General features: G+C 44.3%; 1 protein-coding gene and 2 long non-coding RNA genes across 8 annotated transcripts in view; 1 reads left to right on the top strand and 2 right to left on the bottom strand.

Moving 5' to 3' along the window:
- Positions 1–249: 249 nt before the first annotated feature.
- ZFP14 (ZFP14 zinc finger protein) overlaps positions 250–23379 on the top strand; it is a 50210-nt gene continuing 27080 nt past the window's right edge. For 2 of the 6 annotated variants that reach the window (XM_077982332.1, XM_015123749.3), the window contains exons 1-4: positions 250–290; positions 11155–11242; positions 15799–15925; positions 17524–17625. In XM_077982332.1, coding sequence (XP_077838458.1) covers positions 11234–11242; positions 15799–15925; positions 17524–17625 — 238 coding nt within the window. In that variant the 5' untranslated portion in view covers positions 250–290; positions 11155–11233. Of the gene's footprint in view, positions 291–11154; positions 11243–15798; positions 15926–17523; positions 17626–23379 lie in introns of those variants that run through there. The other 4 variants (XM_002801191.4, XM_077982331.1, XM_077982330.1 and 1 more) reach the window with 3 other exon arrangements.
- On the bottom strand, positions 3042–10266 carry LOC144337434 (uncharacterized). Its single transcript, XR_013410542.1, has 3 exons — positions 10074–10266; positions 5336–6268; positions 3042–3613 (listed from the first exon to the last, which is right to left on the bottom strand). It is a non-coding gene; the product is annotated as an uncharacterized LOC144337434 (long non-coding RNA).
- Positions 11153–12814, bottom strand: LOC144337431 (uncharacterized). Its single transcript, XR_013410539.1, has 2 exons — positions 12188–12814; positions 11153–11384 (listed from the first exon to the last, which is right to left on the bottom strand). It is a non-coding gene; the product is annotated as an uncharacterized LOC144337431 (long non-coding RNA).

Genomic DNA, 23379 nt, shown 5'->3' with positions numbered 1-23379 from the left:
CGCCACTGCACTCCAGCCTGGGCGACAGAGCGAAACCCTGCCTCAAGAAAAAAATAAATAAATAAAGTATTCCTCAGCGACAAAAACAAACGCAAGCCCGAGCTCGCCTCAGCCCCAGGCAGCCTGGAAAGCCCTCCTGCCCCGAGCGTCCAAAGCTCCAGCGCCCGCGCATGCGCACTCCGCGCAGCCTGTTGGGGCTGGAACCAGTCCCTCCCATCGGCGGACTACATTTCCCACAGGCCTCCGCGCGCAGTTCTTTCCGGCTTCCCTGCTGGTGTCGGCTCCGAGAGGTGAGTTGGTCGCGTGCACCCAGGCAATGGGCGCGGGGGCGGCGCGGGGGCGGCGCGGACCTCTGTGTGAGCCAGGAGGCCGTAGCTGTGGAGTTTGTGCCGCTGACTGGGCGCCGGGTGCCCTGTTGCGTCCTCTGCCTTACCGCTTCACAGCCGCGCAGGTCCAGCGGCCCGGAATGGCTCCGAGTTAGATGCAGGAACCCCGGAGTGAATGAAGGCCCCCAAACAAAAAGACGCAGTCTGAAGAAGGACTGCAGATTGCACAGCTTTACCCGAGCTCCCTCCCATGGAAACTGCGGGGAACTCGGAGACAGATTCCAGCCCCTTCTTCGTGTACCTGGCCTTTCTCTCTGATACGGGAAAGGGTCAGCTTTATTCCAGGCTCCCTGTTATTTCCATCGGGTTTTGCGCGCAGTAGACGGAGGGAGCAAGTGCGCTAGCGGGGGTGTGTCCTGATCAGCCAAGGCCGGCTGCAGGAAAGGCCTGGGGTCTCAAAATTCCCGTCTCCTTTCCCAATCCTGCTGTTCTTTAGGAAGGCAGCGGGGAGAGGAGGAAATTATTGCTGTTGCATATACACAAGTCAACATCCAGATGAGTGTTTCCTTTTTGTTCCATGAAGTGTAATCTTTATTTTTCTGGGCGTGGGGACATTTGCTTTCCTCTTCTGTGAAGGGGTGAAAATCAGCTCGGACTGAACAATGAAGCAGCTCTGTCATTAATCAGGCTAGGAAGGAAGAGACAGATAACGCCAGTTGCAAAATTAATAGAAAACATGATTTCTTCCCAGATGGTGCAGTAGTTGTAAAATGGCATAATGACTCCCTCTTTGAGAGATTACAGTTTTCTTACCAGTGATGTTCTAGACTTGCTTTGCTGTTTTCATTCTATTACTGGGGATACCCTCTTGATTACACTCATGATTGCATTCAATATCTCATTAATTCCTGCCTTTCATAATCTCACCTTGGAAACAACAGCCATTCCAGATCGCAGCTGTCATTAGATCCTCCTTAGAATCCTTCAGCTGGAACTCAACCGTTTACAAAAAGAGCTTTTCCCCTCTCTCTCGTCCATTCTATTCCAGCCCTTCCTGTGGAATTTTCTCCCTTTCTACCTGTCAATAGATACGATTTTGTCGGACTATGCGGGCTTGTTCCCGTTAATCTTCGGCTGGTTAGGCTTTAACTCCTGAAATGTCCTGTCCACTGACCTAGTGCTTTGTCCTTCCTTCCCAGTGAATGATGGGGTGATCAGGGTAGATTCCAACTTCCTACCCCTTTCCAGTAGGTTTTTGTTTTGTTTTGTTTTGTTTTTGAGATGGACTCTGGGTCTGTTTTTTGAGACGGAGTCTGGGTGTGTTACTCAGGCTGGAGTGCAGTGACAGGATGGGCTCACTGCAACCTCCGCCTCCTGGGTTCAAGGGATTCTCCTGCCTCAGCCTCTCCAGTAGCTAGGATTACAGGGATGAGTCACCGCGCCCGGCTTCCAGTAGGTATTGACGTGAGCATTTGGCAGTAATTTAGTTTCTCTTATGAGCTGCCTCTTTCTAATCATTTGGATGGTCTGGAAGTAAACCTCCTGAAGAGAAGCTAACTGCAGAACTTTATTTTGTTATTTATTTATTTATTTATTTTTGAGACTGAGTCTGGCTCTGTCGCCCAGGCTGGAGTGCAGTGGCCGGATCTCAGCTCACTGCAAGCTCCGCCTCCCGGGTTCACACCATTCTCCTGCCTCAGCCTCCCGAGTAGCTGGGACTACAGGCGCCGCCACCTCGCCCGGCTAGTTTTTTGTATTTTTTAGTAGAGACGGGGTTTCACCATGTTCACCAGGATGGTCTCGATCTCCTGACCTCGTGATCCACCCGTCTCGGCCTCCCAAAGTGCTGGGATTACAGGCTTGAGCCACCGCGCCCGGCCTATTTATTTATTTATTTATTTATTTTGGAGACAGAGTCTTGCTCTGTCGCCCAGGCTGGAGTGCAGTGGCGCGATCTTGGCTCATTGCAAGCTCCACCTCCCGGGTTCAAGTGATTCTCCTGCCTCTGCCTCCTGAGTAGCTGGGACTACAGGCGCCCGCCACCGCGCCTGGCTAATTTTTTGTATTTTTAGTAGAGACGGGGTTTCACCGTGGTCTCGATCTCCTGACCTTGTGATCCGCCCGCCTCGGCCTCCCAAAGTGCTGGGATTACAGGTGTGAGCCACCGTGCCCGACCAGAACTTTATTTTATTACTTTTTTTTTTTTTTTTTGCGGGGGGGTGGGGGGGACAAAGTCTCACTCTGTCCCTCAGGCTGGAGTGCAGTGAAGTGATCTCGCTCCCTGCAGCCTGGACCTCCCTGGCTCAAGTGATCCTCCCACCTCAGCCTCCTGAGTAGCTGAGACCACAGGTACGTGGCCCCACGCCCAATTTTTAAAATTTTTTGTAGAAATGAGGTCTCCCTATGTTGCACAGGCTGATCTCAAACTCCTGGACTCAAGGAATTCTTCCACCTCAGCCTCCCAAAGTGTTGAGATTACAGGCATGAGCCACCGCGCAGAACTTTCATTCGATGGTGATTAGTTGAGGAGTTTACAGTTTAGATGGAATGACACACTAGGTCTCTTTGATCCCCACCGCCCTGAGTTCAAAATCAGGGAAAGGTAAGGAGGTGGTTTGACGACAGGATCTTTTCTGCTTTTGAGGCTTTTAAGGAGTGATAATATGACAGGATTTTTAGTGGAGAGGTCTGTGTTAACAAGGGAAGGGGTTATTAGAAGGGAAGGGAAGACAGTAGAAATTTGGAAAGTGGTTTGAAGTTTTTGACAGGGTGAGTTTGTTTCAGGCCACGTATTTATCAGGTCTCATGAGATGCAGTTTAGTACAGTGACAGTCGTCTGGGTTATGGAGCTAAAGTAGTGGGGTTCTAGTCCTCAACCTGCCACTTAGAGCTGCCTGAGCTTGGGACAATTTATTTCATCTCTTTGTGCCATAGTTTCATCATCTGCAAAATGAGGATAATGATAGACCCTACGATATAGGATGGCTCTGAGTAGAGGAATTAATATATGCAAAACCCTTAGTTAATGCTTGGCAGATAATAAATGCTCAGTAGATTTGTTACCGTTAGGTTGTAATTTAATATTTTTCCTCATCACCCATATCCAAAAATTAGTATCCTACTACATTTGTCTTATCTGTGTACCCTCCTTTTGTAAACTGTTGATCATCAAGAAGGATTATCTATCAACAGCAGGGCTGTGAAGAATGTTTTTTGTTTGTTTGTTTTTTGAGACAGAGTTTTGCTCTGTCATCCAGGTTGTAGTGCAGTGGCACGATCTTGGCTCACTGCAACCACCACCCCCCAGGTTCAAGCCATTCTCCTGCCTCAGCCTCCCAAGTAGCTGGGATGACAGGTATGCATCACCGTGCCTGGCTAATTTTTGTATTTTTAGTAGAGACAGGGTTTCACCATGTTGGCCAGGCTGGTCTTAAACTCCTGACCTAAGTGATCCGCCTGCGTTGGCCTCCCAAAGTGCTGGGAAGAATTCTAAAAATAATTGTGGGAAGAAGCATAAGTAGTATTCTTCATCTTTAGTAATATAGCTGACTTATGAAATGCTTATTTACTATTCTAAGTGCCTTATATGTAGTATCTTATTTAGTTCTCATAACAATTCTTTCAGGTAGAAACTGTAGTTCTCACCATTTCATATGGGGGAACTGGAAAGTAACCTAATATCATGCAGTAAAAAAAAAAAAAAAAAAGCATATATTGGTAATTACAACAGTATACCAAATATCATCGTAAAAAAAATCTGGCTGGGCACGGTGGCTCATGCCTGTAATCCCAGCACTTTGGGAGGCCAAGGCAGGTGCATTACCCGAGGTCAGGAGTTTGAGACCAGCCTGGCCAAAATAGTGAAACCCATCTCTACTGAAAATACAAAAATGAGCTGGGCATAGTGGCACACGCCTGTGATCCCAACTATTCGGGAGGCCGAGAATCGCTTGAACCCAGGAGGTGGAAGTTGCAGTGAGCTGAGATCGTGCCACTGCACTTCAGCCTGGGTGACAAAGCGAGACCTTGTCTCAAAAAAAAAAAAAAAAAAAAAAAAATCCTTTCTGCTTTATTCAGCAATCTCATGATGAAGGGAAGAGATATCAATCTGATAGATACTGATCTGATGATGGCACGCACTGTCAAGTTTAGTCCAGATTATACTGAAGCTATAGGGTCTTTATGGAGGTAACTGGATTTCATACAGATGTATGCCTTACAGTTTTTATTTTAATGATGTTATATGCAAAGTGAGACCAGTTGGTCAAGGAGACCCAACATCTGCTGGAGGGCTTCATAGGCATCTTAGCCAAAAGAACTGGTTCAGACGCAAAATAAACCTGTTTGTCCAGAAGATGTAAAAGGAAGCAGCATGGGGCTGCCTTCAGTGCTTAGAAGACATCAGTCAGGGACTTTTTGCCATTCTTTTCTAGGCCATACTCCAACACACATGGGCAAATTAAATCATAGCGTTGGTTCATGAATGGGAAGCTGAAGTGAAAAAAAAAGCCACTCAGGAAAAACAGCATCTGTTTTTACAGTATCCTTAGCTTTTTTTCTCAGTTAAAGGGAAGACTGAAAGAAAAACTTGAAGCGGGAAAGTCTTATTTGGAGTATTTGGGTATTTCAGGCTCACGCTATTTAATGTGGTGATGCGTGTTGCTGGCTGTGACTGTAAACATTTTAACTGGTCCTGCTAGGGAAACATGATTTTTTTTTTTTTTCTGTCAAAATAGTTTCACACTACACATGCTGGTATTTTCTTTTTTTAAAACACACTGGCTTCACCCATTCAAAATTAAGGCAACATCATTTTTAATAGTTGCATCATTTTCAGTGGTATGGATAAACAACAGGTTATTGAATCATTCCAAAATTAGGTTCCTTTCAGCTTTAATCCATTATAAACCATGCTGTCAGCATAGCTCTGCATAAATTTTTTTTTTTTTTTGAGACAGAGTCTCCCTCTGTCACCCAGGCTGGAGTGCAATGGCACGATCTCAGCTCACTGCAACCTCCGTCTCCTGGGTTCAAGCGATTCTTCTGCCCTAACCTCCCGAGTAGCTGGGATTACAGGCACCTGCCATCATGCCCGGCTAATTTGTGTATTTTTGTAGAGACAGGGTTTCACCATGTTGGCCAGGCTGGTCTTCAACTCCTGACCTCAGGTGATCCGCCCACCTCAGCCTCCCAAAGTGCTTGGATTACAGGCGTGGGCCAGCGGCCCTGGCCATAGCTCTGCATAATCTTTATGTACAGATACAAACAGTCCCTTTAGTGTCGGAAGTGGAGCTTCGATTCAGAGTTTACAGGGTTGAAATGCTGCTTCACATAGCTCTAAATGTGGACTGACTTAGTGTCGGCATCCCCACGACCTTGCTGATACAGGACATCATCCGTCTTTGAGGTCTCCCAATGCAGTCCTTGTAAAAAGGTACATTTTGTTTAACACTCATTTTTTTCTTTTCTTTTCCTTTCCTTTCTTTTCCTTTCTCTCTTTCTCTCTTTCTCTCTTTCTTTCTTTCAACAGGATCTTACTTTGTTGCCCAGGCTTTAGTGCAGTGGCATGATCTCAGCTCACTGCAACCTCTGCTTCCCAGGCTCAAGCCATCCTCCTGCCTCAACCTCCTGAGTAACTGAGACTACAGGTGTATATGCTACCATGCCTGGCTAATTTTTTAATTTTTTTTTGTAGAGATGAAGTCTCGCTATGTTGCCCAGATTCTGGTAACTACCATTCTACTCTCTACTTCTATCAGATCAAGTTTGTTTGTTTGTTTATTTATTTATTTTGAGACAGAGTTTTGCTCTTGTTGCCCAGGCTGGAGTGCAGTGGTGTTATCTCAGCTCACCACAACCTCCTCCACTTCCCGGGTTTAAGTGATTCTCCTGCCTTAGCCTCCCGAGTAACTGGGATTACAGGTGTGCACCACCATGCTCAGCTAATTTTGTATTTTTAGTAGAGATGGGGTTTCTCCATGTTGGTAAGGCTGGTCTTGAACTGCCAACCTCGGGTGATCCGCCTGCCTCGGCCTCCCAAAGTGCTGGAATTACAGGCGTGAGCCACCACCCCTGGCCGAGATCAACTTTTTAAGATTCCATTTATGAGTGAGATCATGTGGTGTTTATCTTTCTGTTTCTGGCTTATTTCTCTTAACATAACGTCCTTCCAGGTTCATCCATGTTGTCACAAATGACAGGTTTTGTTTCTTTATCATAGCTAAATAGTATTACATTTTATATACATAGCAGATTTTCTTTGTCCATTCATCCATTGATGGACACTTAGGTTGATTCCATGTGTTGGCCATTGTGAATAATGCTATAATAAATGTGAGAGTGCAGAGATCTCTTTGACATTCTGATTTCATTTCCTTTGGATATATACAGTAGTGTGATTGCTAGATCATATGGTAGTTCTGTTTTTAATTTTTTGAGGCCTTTCCATACTGTTTGTCATAATGACTGGCTTCCCAAAGTGTTGGGAATACAGGCAGGAGCCACCATGCCCAGCCTGTTCAGATTTTTTATTTCTTCATAATTCAATCTTGGTAGGTTGTATGTGTCAGGGAATTAATCATTTATTCTAGGTTATCCAATTTCCTGGTGTATATTTGTTCATAATAGTCTCTTGTATTTCTGTTGTATCAGTTGTAATGTCTCCTTTTTCATTTCTGGTTTTATTTGAATATTTTCAATATTTTCTGTTTTCTCTTGGTTAATATAGCTTAGTTAGGTTTGTCAATTTTGTGAGGTTTTTTTATTTTTTCAAAAAAAAAAAACTCTTAATTTTATTGATTCTTTCTAATGGCTTTCTAGTCTGTGTCATTTATTTCTGCCCTAATCTTTATTATTTTCTTCCTTCTAACTTGGGGCTATACCTGGATATTTACCTTTCCTCAGGTTTGGAAAGTTTTTTTGCTTCTCTTTTTTTCTCTTTCCTCTTTCTTTTTCCTTCCTTCCTTCCTTCCTTCCTTCCTTCCTTCCTTCCTTCCTTCCTTCCTTCCTTCCCTCCCTCCCTCCTTCCTTCCTTATCTTCCTTCCTTTCCTTTCATCTCACTCTGTTGCCCAGGCTGGAGTGTAGTGGCATGATCATAGCTCACTGCAACCTTGAACTTTTGGGCCCAAGTGATCCTCCTGCCTCAGCCTCCTGAGTAGCTGGGACTACAGGCACCCACCACCACGCCACCTATTTTTTTTGTATTTTTTAGTAGAGATGGGGTTTCACCATGTTAGCCAGAATGGTCTCGATATCCTGACCTCGTGATGCAACTGCCTCGGCCTCCCAAAGTGCTGGGATTACAAGCGTGAGCCACCGCGCCTGGCCTATTTGAATTCTTTATCAGGCAGTTCAGACATCTCCATTTTTTTAGAGTCAATCAATGGCACTTTATGTTGTCCTATTGGTGATATGTTTCCCTGATTGTTGTTGATCCTTGTGATCGTGCGTTGATGTCTGCACACTTGAAAGGACTGTGTATTTATTCCAGTCTTTGCAGAATGAGTTTCATCTGGGAAAGCCCATCAGTAGTCAGCCCATCCAGTGATTCTGGGCAGCCTGTCTGGTTTGGTTCTTAAGGCTGGGGCTGCTATGGTGGGTATAGTGCTGGGATGCTCCAAAAGGCTGGAACCACATTCTCTGATGTTGCACATAGCATGCCCCAAGGCCAGGGCCAATCTGGCCAGTGCAGTGCTGTGGCACGCTCAAAGCCTGAGACCACTGTGAATGGTGCCATACTGTTATGCGCCTGATTGCAGAGGCCACTGAGGCCTGCCTGTTGCTGAGGGCTGTTGGAGCCCAGGGCCTCTGATGTCAGCCTGATGGTGGTGGCAGCCTGGAGGTGGAGTTCATCATGAAAGCCTGAAGCCTGGGCTTCATGATCTTTCTTGATGCCAGAGCAGGTCTAGAGGGTCAGTCTGTGGCTACTGGCCTGGAGTCTGGGGTTGGGAGTCTCCCTGTTGCTGGGCAGGCCTGGTATTAGGGAACAGGCAAAAGTTCTGTGCTCACTTTTCTGACTTCCCCAAATGGGCAATACCTTTGTCTACACTGTGCTGCCTTGAGTTGGGGAAGGGTGACATGGGTAATGTCGAACTCTCCTTCCTGCACTCTTCAGTGCTTCTTTTTTTTTTTTTTTTTGAGACGGTGTCTTGCTCTGTCACCCAGGCTGGAGTGCAGTGGCTGGATCTCAGCTCACTGCAAGCTCCTCCTCTCAGGTTCACACCATTCTCCTGCCTCAGCCTCCCGAGTAGCTGGGACTACAGGCACCCACCACTTCGCCTGGCTAGTTTTTTGTATTTTTTTAGTAGAGACAGGGTTTCACCGTATTAGCCAGGATAGTCTCGATCTCCTGACCTCATGATCCGCCAGTCTCGGCCTCCCAAAGTGCTGGGATTACAGGCTTGAGCCACCGCGCCCGGCCTTCTTTTCTTATTATTGTGCTACAACCCAGTACTGCGATCTCTCACCTGGTTGCCTTAGCTATTGTGAAGGCATTTTTGTTCATGGATAATTGCTCAAACTGATGTTTCTGCAGGTGGACCATAGATGGAGAGAACTATTTTGCTATCTTCTGAGATTTAATATTTTTTGAAAGATTATTAGCTGGGCATGGTGGTGCCCACCTATAGTCCCAGCTACTTGGGAATCTGAGGTGGGAGGCTGCTGTGAGCCAAGATCATGCCTCTGCAGTCCAGCCTGGGTAACAGAGTGAGACCCTGTTTTTGAAAAACAAGTAAGTGCCGGGCGCGGTGGCTCACGCCTGTAATCCCAGCACTTTGGGAGGCCGAGGCGGGCGGATCACAAGGTCAGGAGATGGAGACCACGGTGAAACCCCGTCTCTACTAAAAATACAAAAAATTAGCCGGGCGCGGTTGTGGGCGCCTGTAGTCCCAGCTACTCGGGAGGCTGAGGCAGGAGAATGGCGTGAACCCGGGAGGCGGAGCTTGCAGTGAGCCGAGATCGCGCCACTGCACTCCAGCCTGGGCGACAGAGCGAGACTCCGTCTCAAAAAAAAAAAAAAAAAAAAAAATCTACTGTTAGTTATTACTCTTTTTTTTAGTAAATTGCTGATATCAGATTTCTCCTGATGAAGCAGAAATCCTTGCTTCAGAGACAAATACCTGAGTTGAAAGAGAAACTGGCTTTTAGGCTGGGTGTGGTGGCTCACGCCTGTAATCTCAGCATTTTAGGAGGCTGAGGCAGGCGGATCAGTTGAGGTCAGGAATTCGAGACCAGCCTGGGCAACATGGTGAAACCCTGTCTTTACTATAAATACAAAAATTAGCCAGGCATAGTGGCAGGCGCCTGTAATCCCAGCTACTCAGGAGACTGAGGCAGGAGAATCGCTTGAACCCTGGAGGCAGAGGTTACAGTGAGCCACGATCGTGCCACTGCAGTTCAGCTTGGGTGACAGAACAAGACTCCATCTGCAACTTAACTGATTCGACCCTTGGGCATTAGTTTCCTGAGCTATTAAAAGGAGAGCACTACATTGCAGAACAGTACTGAGGACAACTGACAGTGTGTATAAAGTACCTAACACATAGAGGTTCTCAATGAATGTTGTTGACCAACTGCAGGAATCATGAATCCCTTCCGTCCCCAGCTTGGATACTAAAAGGAAAGTGGGACCAGGCGCGGTGGCTCACGCCTGTAATCCCAGCCCTTTGGGAGGCTGAGGCAGGAGGATCACCTGAGGTCAGGAGTTCAAGACAAGCCTGGTCAACATGGCGAAACCCCGTCTCTACTAAAAATATAAAAATTAGCTGGGCGTGGTGGCGTGTACCTGTAATCCCAGCTACTCAGGAGACTGAGGCAGGAGAATCGCTTGAACCCGGGAGCTGGAGGTTGCAGTGAGCTGAGATCGTGCCATTGCACTCTAGCCTGGGTGACAGAGTGAAATTCCATCTTAAAAAAAAAAAAAAAAAAAGTCAATAAAAGAGAAGGAGTGGTGAAGGATGTCAAGGTATGGGAGGCCCTGTTTGGAAAACTGGAGTGGTGAGCTTCCTGGCTGGGGAAGGCAAGGGTAGCCTCACATTGGTGGAAGGTGCCAGGTTCAATCTGTGTGGTCTTTTAGTTGTTGTGTTTAGGCAGTTCAGGCAGGATTCTAGGGGCAGGATTCAGGGCCCATCTCAGTCCTGAAAAGTTGTCTTACAGTGAGGAGGAGCTGCTCAGAACAAATCTGAGTAATCCAGTGCCTGGACCAGATCCATCCACATTGCCAGAGGGCAACCTGGTCCAAAATCCTCTTGCAGAAGTAGCTAGCCTTCTACACCAAGTTCATCATTTGTCACCTATTTCTTCAGAGCTTTTCTTTTTCTTCTCTTCTCTTCTCTTTTCTTCTTTCGCTCTTGTTGCCCAGGCTGGAGTGCAATGGCACAATCTCGGCTCACCGCAACCTCTGCCTCCTGGGTTCAAGCGATTCTCCTGCCTCAGCCTCCCAAGTAGCTGGAATTACAAGCATGTGCCACCACGCCCGGCTAATTTTGTATTTTTAGTAGAGGCGGGGTTTCTCCATGATCGTCAGGCTGGTGTCGAACTCCTGACCTCAGGTGATCCGGCTGCCTCGGCCTCCCAAAGTGCTGAGATTCCAGGCGAGAGCCACTGCACCTGGCCAGAGCTTGTATTTCTTTAGACTCCCTATACTTTTCCCCAGTTTATGTGGGTATAGGATAGGATGGTCATAATGGTAGGTAGTAGTTTGGAAGAGCCAATGGAAGTAGTTTGGGAGAAGGAATGGAAGAGAAAAAAGTTTTCATATTTATGATGTACATCATTTTGGGAGCTCTGTGGCACAGCTTATTTCATGGTTTCTTTTTTTTCTTTCAGCTCTGGCTTATCAGGACTCCATAGTTCTCCAACAGAGAAATCTTGAAAAGGACTGACCAGTTTTTGCGCTTCTAAAACCATGGCCCATGTAAGTTAATGTTTCTCTGTCCTTTTCGAAATACTGTCAATTTCTGTATCATGTATATAGATTCATTTTTTATTCTGAAACTTCCTGCTTACCAGAGCTTCATCCAAGAACCTGCTCCATGGCTGGGCACGGTGACTCACGCCTGTAATCCTCACTTCAAATGATCCACCTGCCTTGACCTCCCAAAGTGCTGGGATTACAGGCATGAGACATCATCCACCATGACACCTAGCCTTTTTTTTTTTTCTTTTTTTTTTTTTTTTGACACAAGGTCTCACTTGTTCACCCAGGCTGGAATGCAGTGGCATGATCCCAACTAACTGCAGCCCCAACCTCCCAGGCTCAGGTGATCCTCCCACCTCAGCCTCCTGAGTACTGGGGACTACAGGCACGTGCCACCACTCCTGGCTAACTTCTAAAATTTGTTGTAGAGATGGGGTCCCACTACGTTGCCTAAGCTGAACTCGAACTCCTGGGCTCAAGTGATTCTCCCACTTCAGCCCCCCAAAATATTGGCATTATAGGCGTGATCCACCGCTCCTGATCCAATGCCTTTTTTTTTTTTAAACAAAAATAACATCCAGGAAGAATCTTGTTATATCCCAAATACAGTTGTTAGACCAATGGAACCATCTGCAGATGTTTTGAAATGTGTGTAACTATCATTCAAGGGCATATGTGTACCTGGTGCAGCTAGTGACTGAGGAGGTAGCAGCACCATCCTGAGCGTCAGCTGTTCCTGCTGTTACGTACTTGTTGGAAACAATTTTCCATACTGTGCTTCACATGTAGCCCTCGTTTTTGTCTAGTGTAAAATGAGTTCCTAAAAGGTTGGAAAAGTATTGAAGAAGATTGTGGAGAAAGAAACAAAGCAAGTGAGAAAAATGAATTTAGTAAAAGAGATGATTAAAATACTAAAAGCAGGCTGGGTGCGGTGGCTCATGCCTGTAATCCCAGCACTTCGGGAGGCTGAGGAGGGCGGATCACGAGGTCAGGAGATCGAGACCATCCTGGCTAACATGGTGAAACCCCGTCTCTACTTAAAAAATACAAAAAATTAGCCGGGCGTGGTGGCGGGCGTCTGTAGTCCCAGCTACTTGGGAGGCTGAGGCAGGAGAATGACGTGAACCTGGGAGGCGGAGCTTGCAGTGAGCCAAGATCCTGCCACTGCACTCCGGCCTGGGTGACAGAGCGAGACTCCGTCTCAAAAAAAAAAAAAAAAAAAATACTAAAAGCAAAGATATTGTGTGTGCACTGACCCACTGTGTCCCATAGTTCTATATTGGAGGAAAATGTGCGAAGCTCTAGTTTGAGGGATGGAATTGACATACAACACTTTATAATGCTCTGATTTAACATAATGGGAGGCCATGTGTAGTGGCTCACGCCTGTAATCCCTCCTTTGGGAGGCCATTGCTTGAGGCCAGGAATTCAAGGTTGCAGTGAGCTGTGATCACATCACTGTACTCCAGCCTAGGCAACAGCCTGGGCAGCAGAGTGAGACCCTGTCAAAAAAAAAAAAGAAAAGAAAGAAAAGGGAAGGAAGGAAGAAAAGAAAGAAAATAGAAAATACGTTATGGAAAAATAGGTACCTGGTTAATCGTTAAAATGTCTGATTTTCAGGAATTGATTACTGATGTTAAGTGGGAGGTCCCTATTTTGAGCTTTCCTTAAGATCTGTGATTTGATGACAGAGAGATTTTGGTCTTATCTGATTGCTTATGGGGAAAACTCTAAACTTCTCCACAGATCTGAGTTTTTCAAGTATATAAGATAGGATTTAGTGTTGACTGACCTTGGTTTTTTTGTGTGTTGAGACCCTATGCTATGGAAGGCTTTTAGGGTTAGGTGAATTGGGTAGAGATGTAATTGGGCCTTATAAGGTAAGGCCTAAACTTTCATGTGTGCCTTGGCACCTTTGTTGAGACCCTAAAGGCCTAACCATGAGTTTCCCTGCTCTTACCCGACATGCCCACCCCCAGCGGGAAAGGCTTCCTACTCAGCTAGTTCCCCTATGAGCTGGACAAGTTACACCCCTCATGGTCCTCAACCTAATGGGTTTCACCTCCCTCCTAGCCTATGGAATTATTCAAACAAGCCAATCACATACCACTACAGGAACCAGGGAACACCTCACCTTGTTATTACTGTAAAGCCTGCCTCCCACACCCCTGCTTGTTCATGCTGTTCTTGAATGCAACCCCCTTGTGCCCCTGCGTGATGTATGATGTCCTCTCTCAGGCTCTGAATATATGCATCTAACAAATTGCTGTCAATCTCATCTGTCCGGCGTGGGCTATTTGATTGTCTTGTACTTTTTAGGGCAGGGATCCCTCCTTCACCAATAGGGTGAATAGGATGTGATCAGAATAGGACTGCAAATAGATACATCAATCAATGGAGATTTCCTCCTGCGGAGAAGAATGCCAGGAACGAGGTCCACTGTGTATTTTTACAGGATGTGCTGGTCTAAAGCAGGATTTCTCAACCTTGAAACTATTGACTTTTTTTTTTTTTTGTGACCGAGTCTTACTCTGTCGCCTAGGCTGGAGTGCAGTGGTCTCAGCTCACTGCAACCTCCGTCTCCTGGGTTCAAGTGATTCTACTGCGTCAGCCTCCTGTAGCTGAGATTACAGGCTCCCACCATCACACTCAGCTGATTTTTGTATCTTTAGTAGAGACAGGGCTTCACCATGTTGACTAGGTTGGTCTCAAACTCCTGACCTCAAGTGATCTGCCCACCTTGGCCTCCCAAAGTGTTGGGATTACAGGCATGAGCCACTGCACCTGGCCTGAACTATTAACATTTTGCTGGAGAGTCTTGTATTGTAGGAGGCTGTCCTGTGCATTGTAGGATGTCTAACAGTGTCCTTGGCCTCTACCCATTAGATGCCTGTGACACTCACACCTTTTCCTCCAATTGTGACAACCAAAGTTGTCTCCAGATATGGCCAGATATCTTTTGGGGAGCAAAATGACTCTTCATGAAAATGACTGATACAGGGGGCCAGGCGTGGTGACTCGCGTCTGTAATCCCAGCACTTTGGGAAGCCGAGGAGGGTGCATCACGAGGTCAGGAGATCGAGACTATCCTGACTAACATGGTAAAACCCCGTCTCTACTAAAAATACAAAAAAATTTGGACGGGCATGGGGGCGGGCACCTGTAGTCCCAGCTACTCGGGAGACTGAGGCAGGAGAATGGTGTGAACCCGGGAGGTGGAGCTTGCAGTGACCTGAGATCACGCCACTGCACTTCTGCCTGGGCGACAGAGTGAGACTCCGTCTCAAAAAAAAAAAAAAAAGAAAATGATTGATACTGGTGTCCCGGTGATATCTTTATGATATCTTCATGATTCAGTATCCTGTAACTCAGCAACAAAAAAACTATGTTCGAGAGATGATAGATGGTGACAAGCAAGAAGATGATTCACATCCGTAAGGATTAGATATTGTAGACATTGAGAATTGGGGAAGACTTTCAAGATTTTATTGAATTAAAATATCTAAAGAAAAAAGAATCTAATATATTAAAAATGTAGACTGCCATCGAACAAATTTTTGAAAGTTTGCTAAAAAATTGGTTATAAAAGGGAAAGTGTTTATAATAAAACCCGAGTTTGTGATGAATTTGAATCTATCTTCTTAGAGATTTTGTAGCACATGTGAGATAAATTTTTATCAATGTTTTTAAATGATCGTTAAAGGGAAAAAGAGAGCCCAAGACCTCATATTTCTTTTTTTTAAATTTTTAAATTTTTAAATTTCTTTTTTTGTAGAGACAGGGTCTTGCTAATGTTGATCAAGCTGGTCTTGAACTTCTGGGCTCGAGTGATTCTCTCATCTGGGCCTCCCAAAGTGCTGGGATTATAGGCATGAGCCTCTGTACTTTGCCTCAAGACCTCATATTTTTAAAGAATTTATGGTGGGCCAGGCGTGGTGGCTCAAGCCTGTAATCCCAGCACTTTGGGAGGCCGAGGCGGGTGGATCATGAGGTCAGGAGATCGAGACTATCCTGGCTAACATGGTGAAACCCCGTCTCTACTAAAAATACAAAAAACTAGCCGGGCGTGGTGGCGGGCGCCTGTAGTCTCAGCTACTTGGGAGGCTGAGGCGGGAGAATGGCTTGAACCCGGGAGGCGGAGCTTGCAGTAGCCGAGATCACGCCACTGCACTCCAGCCTGGGAGACACAGCGAGACTCCGTCTCAAAAAAAAAAAAAAAAAAGAATTTATGGTGGAGACACATAGTATTCAAAAGGCTTGTGTGCAATATTTCATTTAATTAGGATTTTTTGGGTTACGTACTCATTTCTAGATATGTTTGGATGAAAATGTCATCATATCTGTAGCCACAGGACTATTTAAGAACATGTAGGCTCAATGCTTCAGAAATACTGATTTTCTTACTGGCCCCTACTCATGTCACAAGTTTTCAGACCAGTGCTGTTTGCATGCCATGTTACCCCTCTCTGCAATGCAATCCTCAATCTCCCCTCTTTCCATTGTAAAAGTATTTAATTTATTTTCACAAGTAATAACTGAGTTTGTTTTTTCAGGGTTCAGTGACATTCAGGGATGTGGCCATAGACTTTTCACAGGAAGAATGGGAATTCCTGGATCCTGCTCAGAGGGACTTATATAGGGATGTGATGTGGGAGAACTATAGCAACTTCATTTCATTAGGTAAGTTTATTTATCCCAAATGATATTAACTTTCTCTGCTGTCAATTTCAGGACTATATTTAGAAAAACGATCTAAAACTTCCACTTTCTGTTCCCAAAGGAATGATTTAAGCTTTGTTAGGTTGGAACTAGGCCTCTCCATTTCATCATGTCCAGTCAGCTATGCCCTTCAGGCTTCCTTCAGACTCTGTAATTCCTGATTTCCTTAGTATCCAAGGAGATGGATTTGAATATGGCAAAAGCATTGTTCAAGAAACCAGACTTCACCATATATTGGAGCTTGGAATTGACATAAATGCTTCACACCACTTTCTAGTCCATCTGCAAGTAGAATACCTAGACATAGGGGTTCTGAGTTTCTCTAAAAATCAAAGGAGTCTGTAGAACATAGATAGTGTGAGATGGATCCAGAAAGGTTGTTTAGAACTCGTAGCCGGGAATGGTGGTGCATGCCTGTAATCCCAGCTACTTGGGAGGCTGAGGTAGGAGAATCACTTAAACCCAGGATGGGGAGGTTGCAGTGAGCTGAGATCACACCACTGCATTCCATCCTGGGTGACAGAGCAAGACTCCATCCCAAAAACAACCCCTCAAGGCCAGGCATGGTGGCTCATGCCTGTAATTCCAGCACTTTGGGAGACCGATGCAGGTGGATCACTTGAGGTCAGGAGCTCGAGACCAGCCTGGCCAATGTGGTGAAACCCCATCTCTACTAAAAATACAAAAATTAGCCAGGCATGGTGGTATGTGCCTGTAATCTCAGCTACTTGGGAGGGTGAGGCAGGGAGAATTGCTTGAAGCTAGGAGGCTGAGGTTGCAGTGAGTTGAGATCGCGCCACTGCACTCCAGCCTGGGTGACAGAGCGAGACTCCGTCTCAAACAGAAAAAACCCTGAAACACATTCTGTTTCCTATAACAGACGTATTCAGTTCTACCTACTTCGTAATTGAAAATTAAAATCTAAAAGCCTGGCCTTTAACATTGAATGAATATCCTAGAAAAGATCTGAGAATGTCTCAATAAACCTTTTATTATGCACTCATCAAAATGATAACAGTAAATAGCTAATAGCTAATACATGTATTATGTGTATATGTTAATAAACATCACCATATATTTGGGCTTAAACATTATTCTAAGCATTGTTCATTATTAATTAATCCTCACAGCAACTCTATGAAAAGATACTATTATCTTCATTTTATTTGAGGAAACATAGACACAAAAGGTTAATAATTTGCTAGGTAACACAGAAACAAAGGCAGGATGTAAAGCCAGACAGTCTGGACCCAGTCTGTGTTCTTCCCTCTACACAATACTGCCTTTCAACAGAGCCTGTGTGAGGTTAAATTATATTAAGGCCTGTTCTTGACCAGATGGTTAATATAATGGCCTTAGTATAATTAATTTAACCTCACACAGGCTATTCGTTGTGACCCTCAAGTTACCTTAATATGAGCATTCTTCAACTGCCTTGCAATTCTTTGCACTTAGGCTTTATAAAGTGTCATATTGATTTATAGTTAATTATAAATTTAACCAAATCTGAATCTAAAGATTTTTGGGTGTATAATTTCATGTCACATTTTTCTTTTAAGCAGGACCTTCCATTTCTAAACCAGATGTGATTACCTTATTGGATGAAGAAGGGAAGGAACCCGGGATGGTTGTAAGGGAAGGGACAAGAAGATACTGCCCTGGTGAGTGAGGGCTGAGCAGGCATTGAGAAATCATTACTGCAGGTAATAGCTAAACTGACTAGGGTGGAGGCACACCCTTGAGATGTTGGGATCTCTCTTCAAAAAGTCCGTGGCCTATGGAGGAAGGGCTTGGGACTTGAAGCAAATTAAGATCTTTTAAGCCTGGACTAGCAAAGGAACTTTCTATTGACCTTGATTGCAACACTGTTTCTCATCTTTCATATTTATCTCTCACTTTAAAGAGAAGAACTATTCCTGATAGAAGAAAAAAATAATTAAATATAAGAGCAGAGATCAGCAAAATAGAAAAGAAATAAAATTAATAAAGCCAAAAATTGATTTCTTGAAAAGATCAACAAAGATGGTAAACATCTAGTAATTTATGTTCTCTTTTTTTAAAGAACATAAATTACTAATATCAGGAATGAAAGAGGAATTTTCGCTTTAGATCCAATAGCCATTAAAAGAATAATAAGAGGCCGGGCATGGTGGCTCATACCTGTAATCCCAGCATTTTGGGAGGCCGAGGTAGGCTGGACACTTGAGGTCAGGGGTTCCAAACCAGTCTGGCCAACACAGCAAAACACTGTCTCTACTAAAAATACAAAAATTAGCTGGGCATGGTGGCGGGTGCCTGTAGTCCCAGCCACTCTGGAACTTGAGACACAAGAGTCTCATGAACCTGGGAGGCAGAGGTTGCAGTGAGCCAAGATCGCGCCATTACACTCCAGCCTGAGTGACAGAGTGAGACTCTACCCCTACTCCAAAAAAAAGAATAATAAGAGAATGCCATGAATTACTTTATGCCAGTAAATTTGATAACTTAAATTTTAAAATTTCTGGAGAAATACAACTTACCGGAACTGACACAAGATGTAAAAGAAATTGAGTACCCTTATGCTATTAAAGTAATTGAATTCGTTATCAGAAATCTCCACAAAGAAAATGCCAGCCCCAGATGGTTTCACTGGTGAATTCCATTAAATATCTAAGGAAGAAGTAGCAGCAGTATCGTACAAACTCCTTCCGAAAAGGAATGCATTTTATGAGGCCAACATAACATACCATAACCCGAAAAAGAAATTACAAAAAAAGCATAAACCCATATCTTTTCCATACATAGATACAAAAATTTTAACCAAATATTAACAAATCAAATATAATGATATACAAAAATGATGATTAAGTAGGGTTTCTTTCTACCTGTTAATTCACCATATTAACAGAAAAAGTGAAAGACCATATGATCATTATCTTAGTTCATTTTTCTGTTGCTTATAACAGAATACCTTGAAATTCAGTAATTTATAAGGAAAAGGAGTTTATTTCTTACAGTTTTGGAGGCTGAGAAGTCCAGCGTCAAGGGGCTGTGTCTAGTGAGGGCCTTCTTGCTGTTGGGGACTCTGCTGAATTCTGAGGCTTTGCAGGGCATCACATGGCAAGGGGGCTGAACATGCAAATGTGCTAGTTCAGGCCTCCCTTCTTATAAAGTCATCAGTCCCAATCCTGTGATAACCCATTAATTGATTAACTCACCAATCTGTGAATAGGTTCATCCATTCATGAGAGCAGAGCCGTCATGGCCCAGTCACCTCTTAAAAACCCCACTCTCAATATTGCCATTAGGAATTAATTTTCAACATGAGTTTTGGAGGCAACAAACATTCAAACCAGAGCAGTCATCTTCATATATGTAAAAATAGCATATGACAAAATCCACCATCCATTTATGATAAAAAGCTTTCAGCAAACAAGAAATTGAAGGGAACTTCCTCAATCTGGTAAGGGGCACCTATTAAAAAAATACACTATAAACTGCAAAAATCCATTATCAATAAGAAAAAGAAATGAGACATAAATATCAAAAAACGAAGACGTAAGTCTGCATTTGGAGATGACATGATTGTGTACATAGAAAGTCCTAAGGAATCAAGACAACAACTATTCGAAATAGTAATTGAAAAATCACAATAAGGTCACAGGCTATAAAGTTAATGTTAAAAAATTGGCCGGGCGCGGTGGCTCACGCCTGTAATCCCAGCACTTTGGGAGGCCGAGACCATCCTGGCGAACCCGGTGAAACCCCGTCTCTACTAAAAAATACAAAAAACTAGCCGGGTGAGGTGGCGGGCGCCTGTAGTCCCAGCTACTCGGGAGGCTGAGGCAGGAGAATGGCGTGAACCCGGGAGGCGGAGCTTGCAGTGAGCTGAGATCCGGCCACTGCACTCCAGCCTGGGTGACAGAGCGAGACCCTGTCTCAAAAAAAAAAAAAAAAAATCAGGCCGGGTGCAGTGGCTCACACATATAATCCCAGCACTTTGGGAGGCCAAGGCAGGCAGATCACTTGAGGTCAGGAGTTCGAGACCAGCCTGACCAACATGATGAAACCCCATCTCTACTAAAAATACAAAAATTAACTGGATGTAGTGGTGCATGCCTGTAATCCCAGCTACTCAGGAGCTGAGGTGGGAAAATTGGTTGCACTCAGGAGGCAGAGTTTGCAGTGAGCCGAGATCATGCCACTGCACTCCAGCTCAGATGATAGAGCAAGACTCCATCTCAAAAAATAAAATAGATAGATAGATAGATAGATAGATAGATAGATAGATAGATGATCAGGGCTGGGCATGGTGGCTCATGCCTGGAATCCCTGCACTGTGGGAGGCCGAGGTGGGTGGATCACCTGAGGTCAGGAGTTCAAGACCAGCCTGGTCAACATGGTGAAACCCCATCTCTACTAAAAATATAAAAATTAGTCAGGCATGGTGGTGCGAGCCTGTAGTCCCAGCTACTGGGAAGGGTGAGGCACGAGAATCGCTTGAACCTGGGAAGTGGAGGTTGCAGTGAGCTGAGATCACACCACTGCACTCTACCCTAGGTGACAGAGTGAGTGAGACTCTGAGTCATAAATAAATAAATAGCTAAATCAGTTGTGTTTTATATATTAGAAGCAAAAAAAAAAAAAAAGGAAAAGTAAATAACAATTTATGGGAGTGTCAAAAAACATAAAATACTAAAAATTGAGTTTGATAAAACATATGCAAGACATCTACGCTAAAAACCATAGACCATTGCTAAGAGAAATTAAATAAGGCCTAAATAAATAGAAATAATCATTTTTGGAATGGGAAGACTCAGTATTATAAAAATTTCAATTTTATTAATTCAATATAATTCCAGTCATAATCCTAGCAGGCTTTTTTTTTTTTTTTTTGGTAGAAATTAGCAAGCAGATTCTAAGATTTATACAAAATAACAAATGACTTAGCATATCCCAACCAACTTGAAAACATAAGAACATATTACAGGACTTAGATGACATGACATCAAGATATTTCAGGATTTAAAATTACCCGATGTTGGCTTGGCACGTGCCTATAGTCCCAGTTACTCAGGAGGCCAAGGAAGGAGAATCGCGTGAATCTGGGAGGCGCAGGGAGGTCGCGCTACTGCACTCCAGCCTGGGTGACAGAGTGAGACTCTATCTCAAAAAACAAACAAACAAACAAACTTCAGGATTTATTAAAACTACAGGGATCAAGACAGTATGATATTGGCAAAGATCACCGAACAAAACAGAACAGAGGTCCTAGAAACATACCCTGCCATGCACACACTTAAAGGGTCATTTATTGTTTGACAAAGATGCCAAAGCATTCCAATGGGGAGAAGAAAGTCTTTTCAACATATAGTACTAGAATAACTGGGGAAACAAATAAACAAACCTCTCAACCTTTACCTCATACCAAAATTAATTTGAGATGGTTTTTAGACCTACATATAAACGCTAAAATCATAAAGTTTTTAGAGGGAAACAGGACAGTGATGAGTATCCCAACTTATGACTTGGCAGTAGGCAAAGGTTTCTTGAGTGAAAACAATAACCATAAAAATAAAAAAATCAGGCCGGGCGAGGTGGCTTACACCTGTAATCCTAGCACTTTGGGAGGCCAAGGCGGGCGGATCACCTGATTTTGGGAGTTTGAGACCAGCCTGGCCAACATGGCAAAACCTGATCTCTACTGAAAATACAAAAATTAGCCGTGCGTGGTGGCATGCCTGTAATCCCAACTACTCGGGAGGCTGAGGCAGGACAGTCACTTGAACCTGGGAGGTGGAGGTTCCAGTGAGCCAAGATCACACCACTGCACACCAGCTTGGGTGACAGAGTGGGACTCCGTCTCAAAATAAATAAATAATTAATACATTAGACTTTATCCAAATTGAAAACTTTGTCTCATGAGAATATACCAATAAGAAGATGAATGGGTAAGTCACAGACTGGGAGAGTAATAGTGGTAAAAGTTTGTATCTGACAAGGGACCAGTATCTAGTGTATATACAACTCAGTGCTAAAATGATAAGTAGCCCAATTAAAACTGAGTGAAAGGCACACCAATACCATGAATAGACTGAGCAACAGCAAGGAATAAACTCTTGATACATGCAACAACTTGGGTGAATTTCAAGGAAATTATGCTGAGTGACAAAATCAATCACAAATGGTTATGCACTACATGACTTTACGTATGTAATATTTGCAAAATAACATAGACATGGAAAAACAAATTAGTGGTTTCCAAGGGTAGGGATGTAGGGAGGAGAGGATGGTTTGGGTTAGAAAGGGGTAACACAAGGAAGTCTTGCAGTCATGGTACGGGTGAGTATCTTGATTGTGGTGGTGGTTTTAGCAGGCTACCTGTGATAAAATTGCATAGAGCTATGCACATAAACACACGAGTGCACATAGAACTGGTGAAGTCTAAGTAAGCTCTATGGAATATACCAACATTAATTTCTTTCTTTTTTTATTTTTATTTTTTTGAGACAGAGTCTCACTCTGTCGCCCAGGCTGGAGTGCAGTGGCGGGATCTCGGCTCACTGCACCCTCCACCTCCCGGGTTTATGTGATTCTCCCACCGCAGCCCCTCAAGTAGCTGGGATTACAGGCATGTGCCACCACACCCGGCTAATTTTGTATTTTTAGTAGAGAAGGAGTTTAACCATGTTGGCCAGTCTGGTTTCGAACTCCTGACCTCAGGTGATCCACCCATCTTGGCCTCCCAAAGTGCTGGGATTAGAGGCATGAGCCACCGCGCCTGGCCACATGAATTTCTTGATTTGAATATTGTACTATACTTGCCTAAGATGTTAACACTGGGAGGGGCTGGGTGAAGTCTACACAGAACTTTTCTGTACATTTTTGTGCAACTTCCTTTGGATCTGTAATTATTTTAAAATAAAAAAAATTTTTTAGGTGAGGCGTGGTGGCTCAAGCCTGTAATCCCAGCACTTTGGGAGGCCGAGACGGGCGGATCACGAGGTCAGGAGATCAAGACCATCCTGGCTAACCCGGTGAAACCCCGTCTCTACTAAAAAATACAAAAAATAGCCGGGCGAAGTGGCGGGCGCCTGTAGTCCCAGCTACTCGGGAGGCTGAGGCAGGAGAATGGCGTAAACCCGGGAGACGGAGCTTGCAGTGAGCTGAGATCCAGTCACTGCACTCCAGCCTGGGCAATAGCGCGAGACTCTGTCACACAAAAAAAAAAAAAAAAAAAAAAAAGTTTTTTTTTAAGGATGCTGTTGAGGAGAAAGGGGAAAAGATTTGACAAAGAGAGGGGCTACTCTTTTTTTGAATCAGTGACTACAGTTTCATCTCTATCTAAATCTGTATTAGTCATCTTAAGTTGCCATAACAGAATACCATAGTCTGGGTGGCTTAAACACCAGATATGTATTTTCTCACGATTCTAG

Source organism: Macaca mulatta, chromosome 19 (genome assembly GCF_049350105.2).
Source record: "Macaca mulatta isolate MMU2019108-1 chromosome 19, T2T-MMU8v2.0, whole genome shotgun sequence".
Lineage (NCBI taxonomy): Eukaryota > Metazoa > Chordata > Mammalia > Primates > Cercopithecidae > Macaca > Macaca mulatta.
This window is presented reverse-complemented; position numbering and strand designations above follow the sequence as displayed.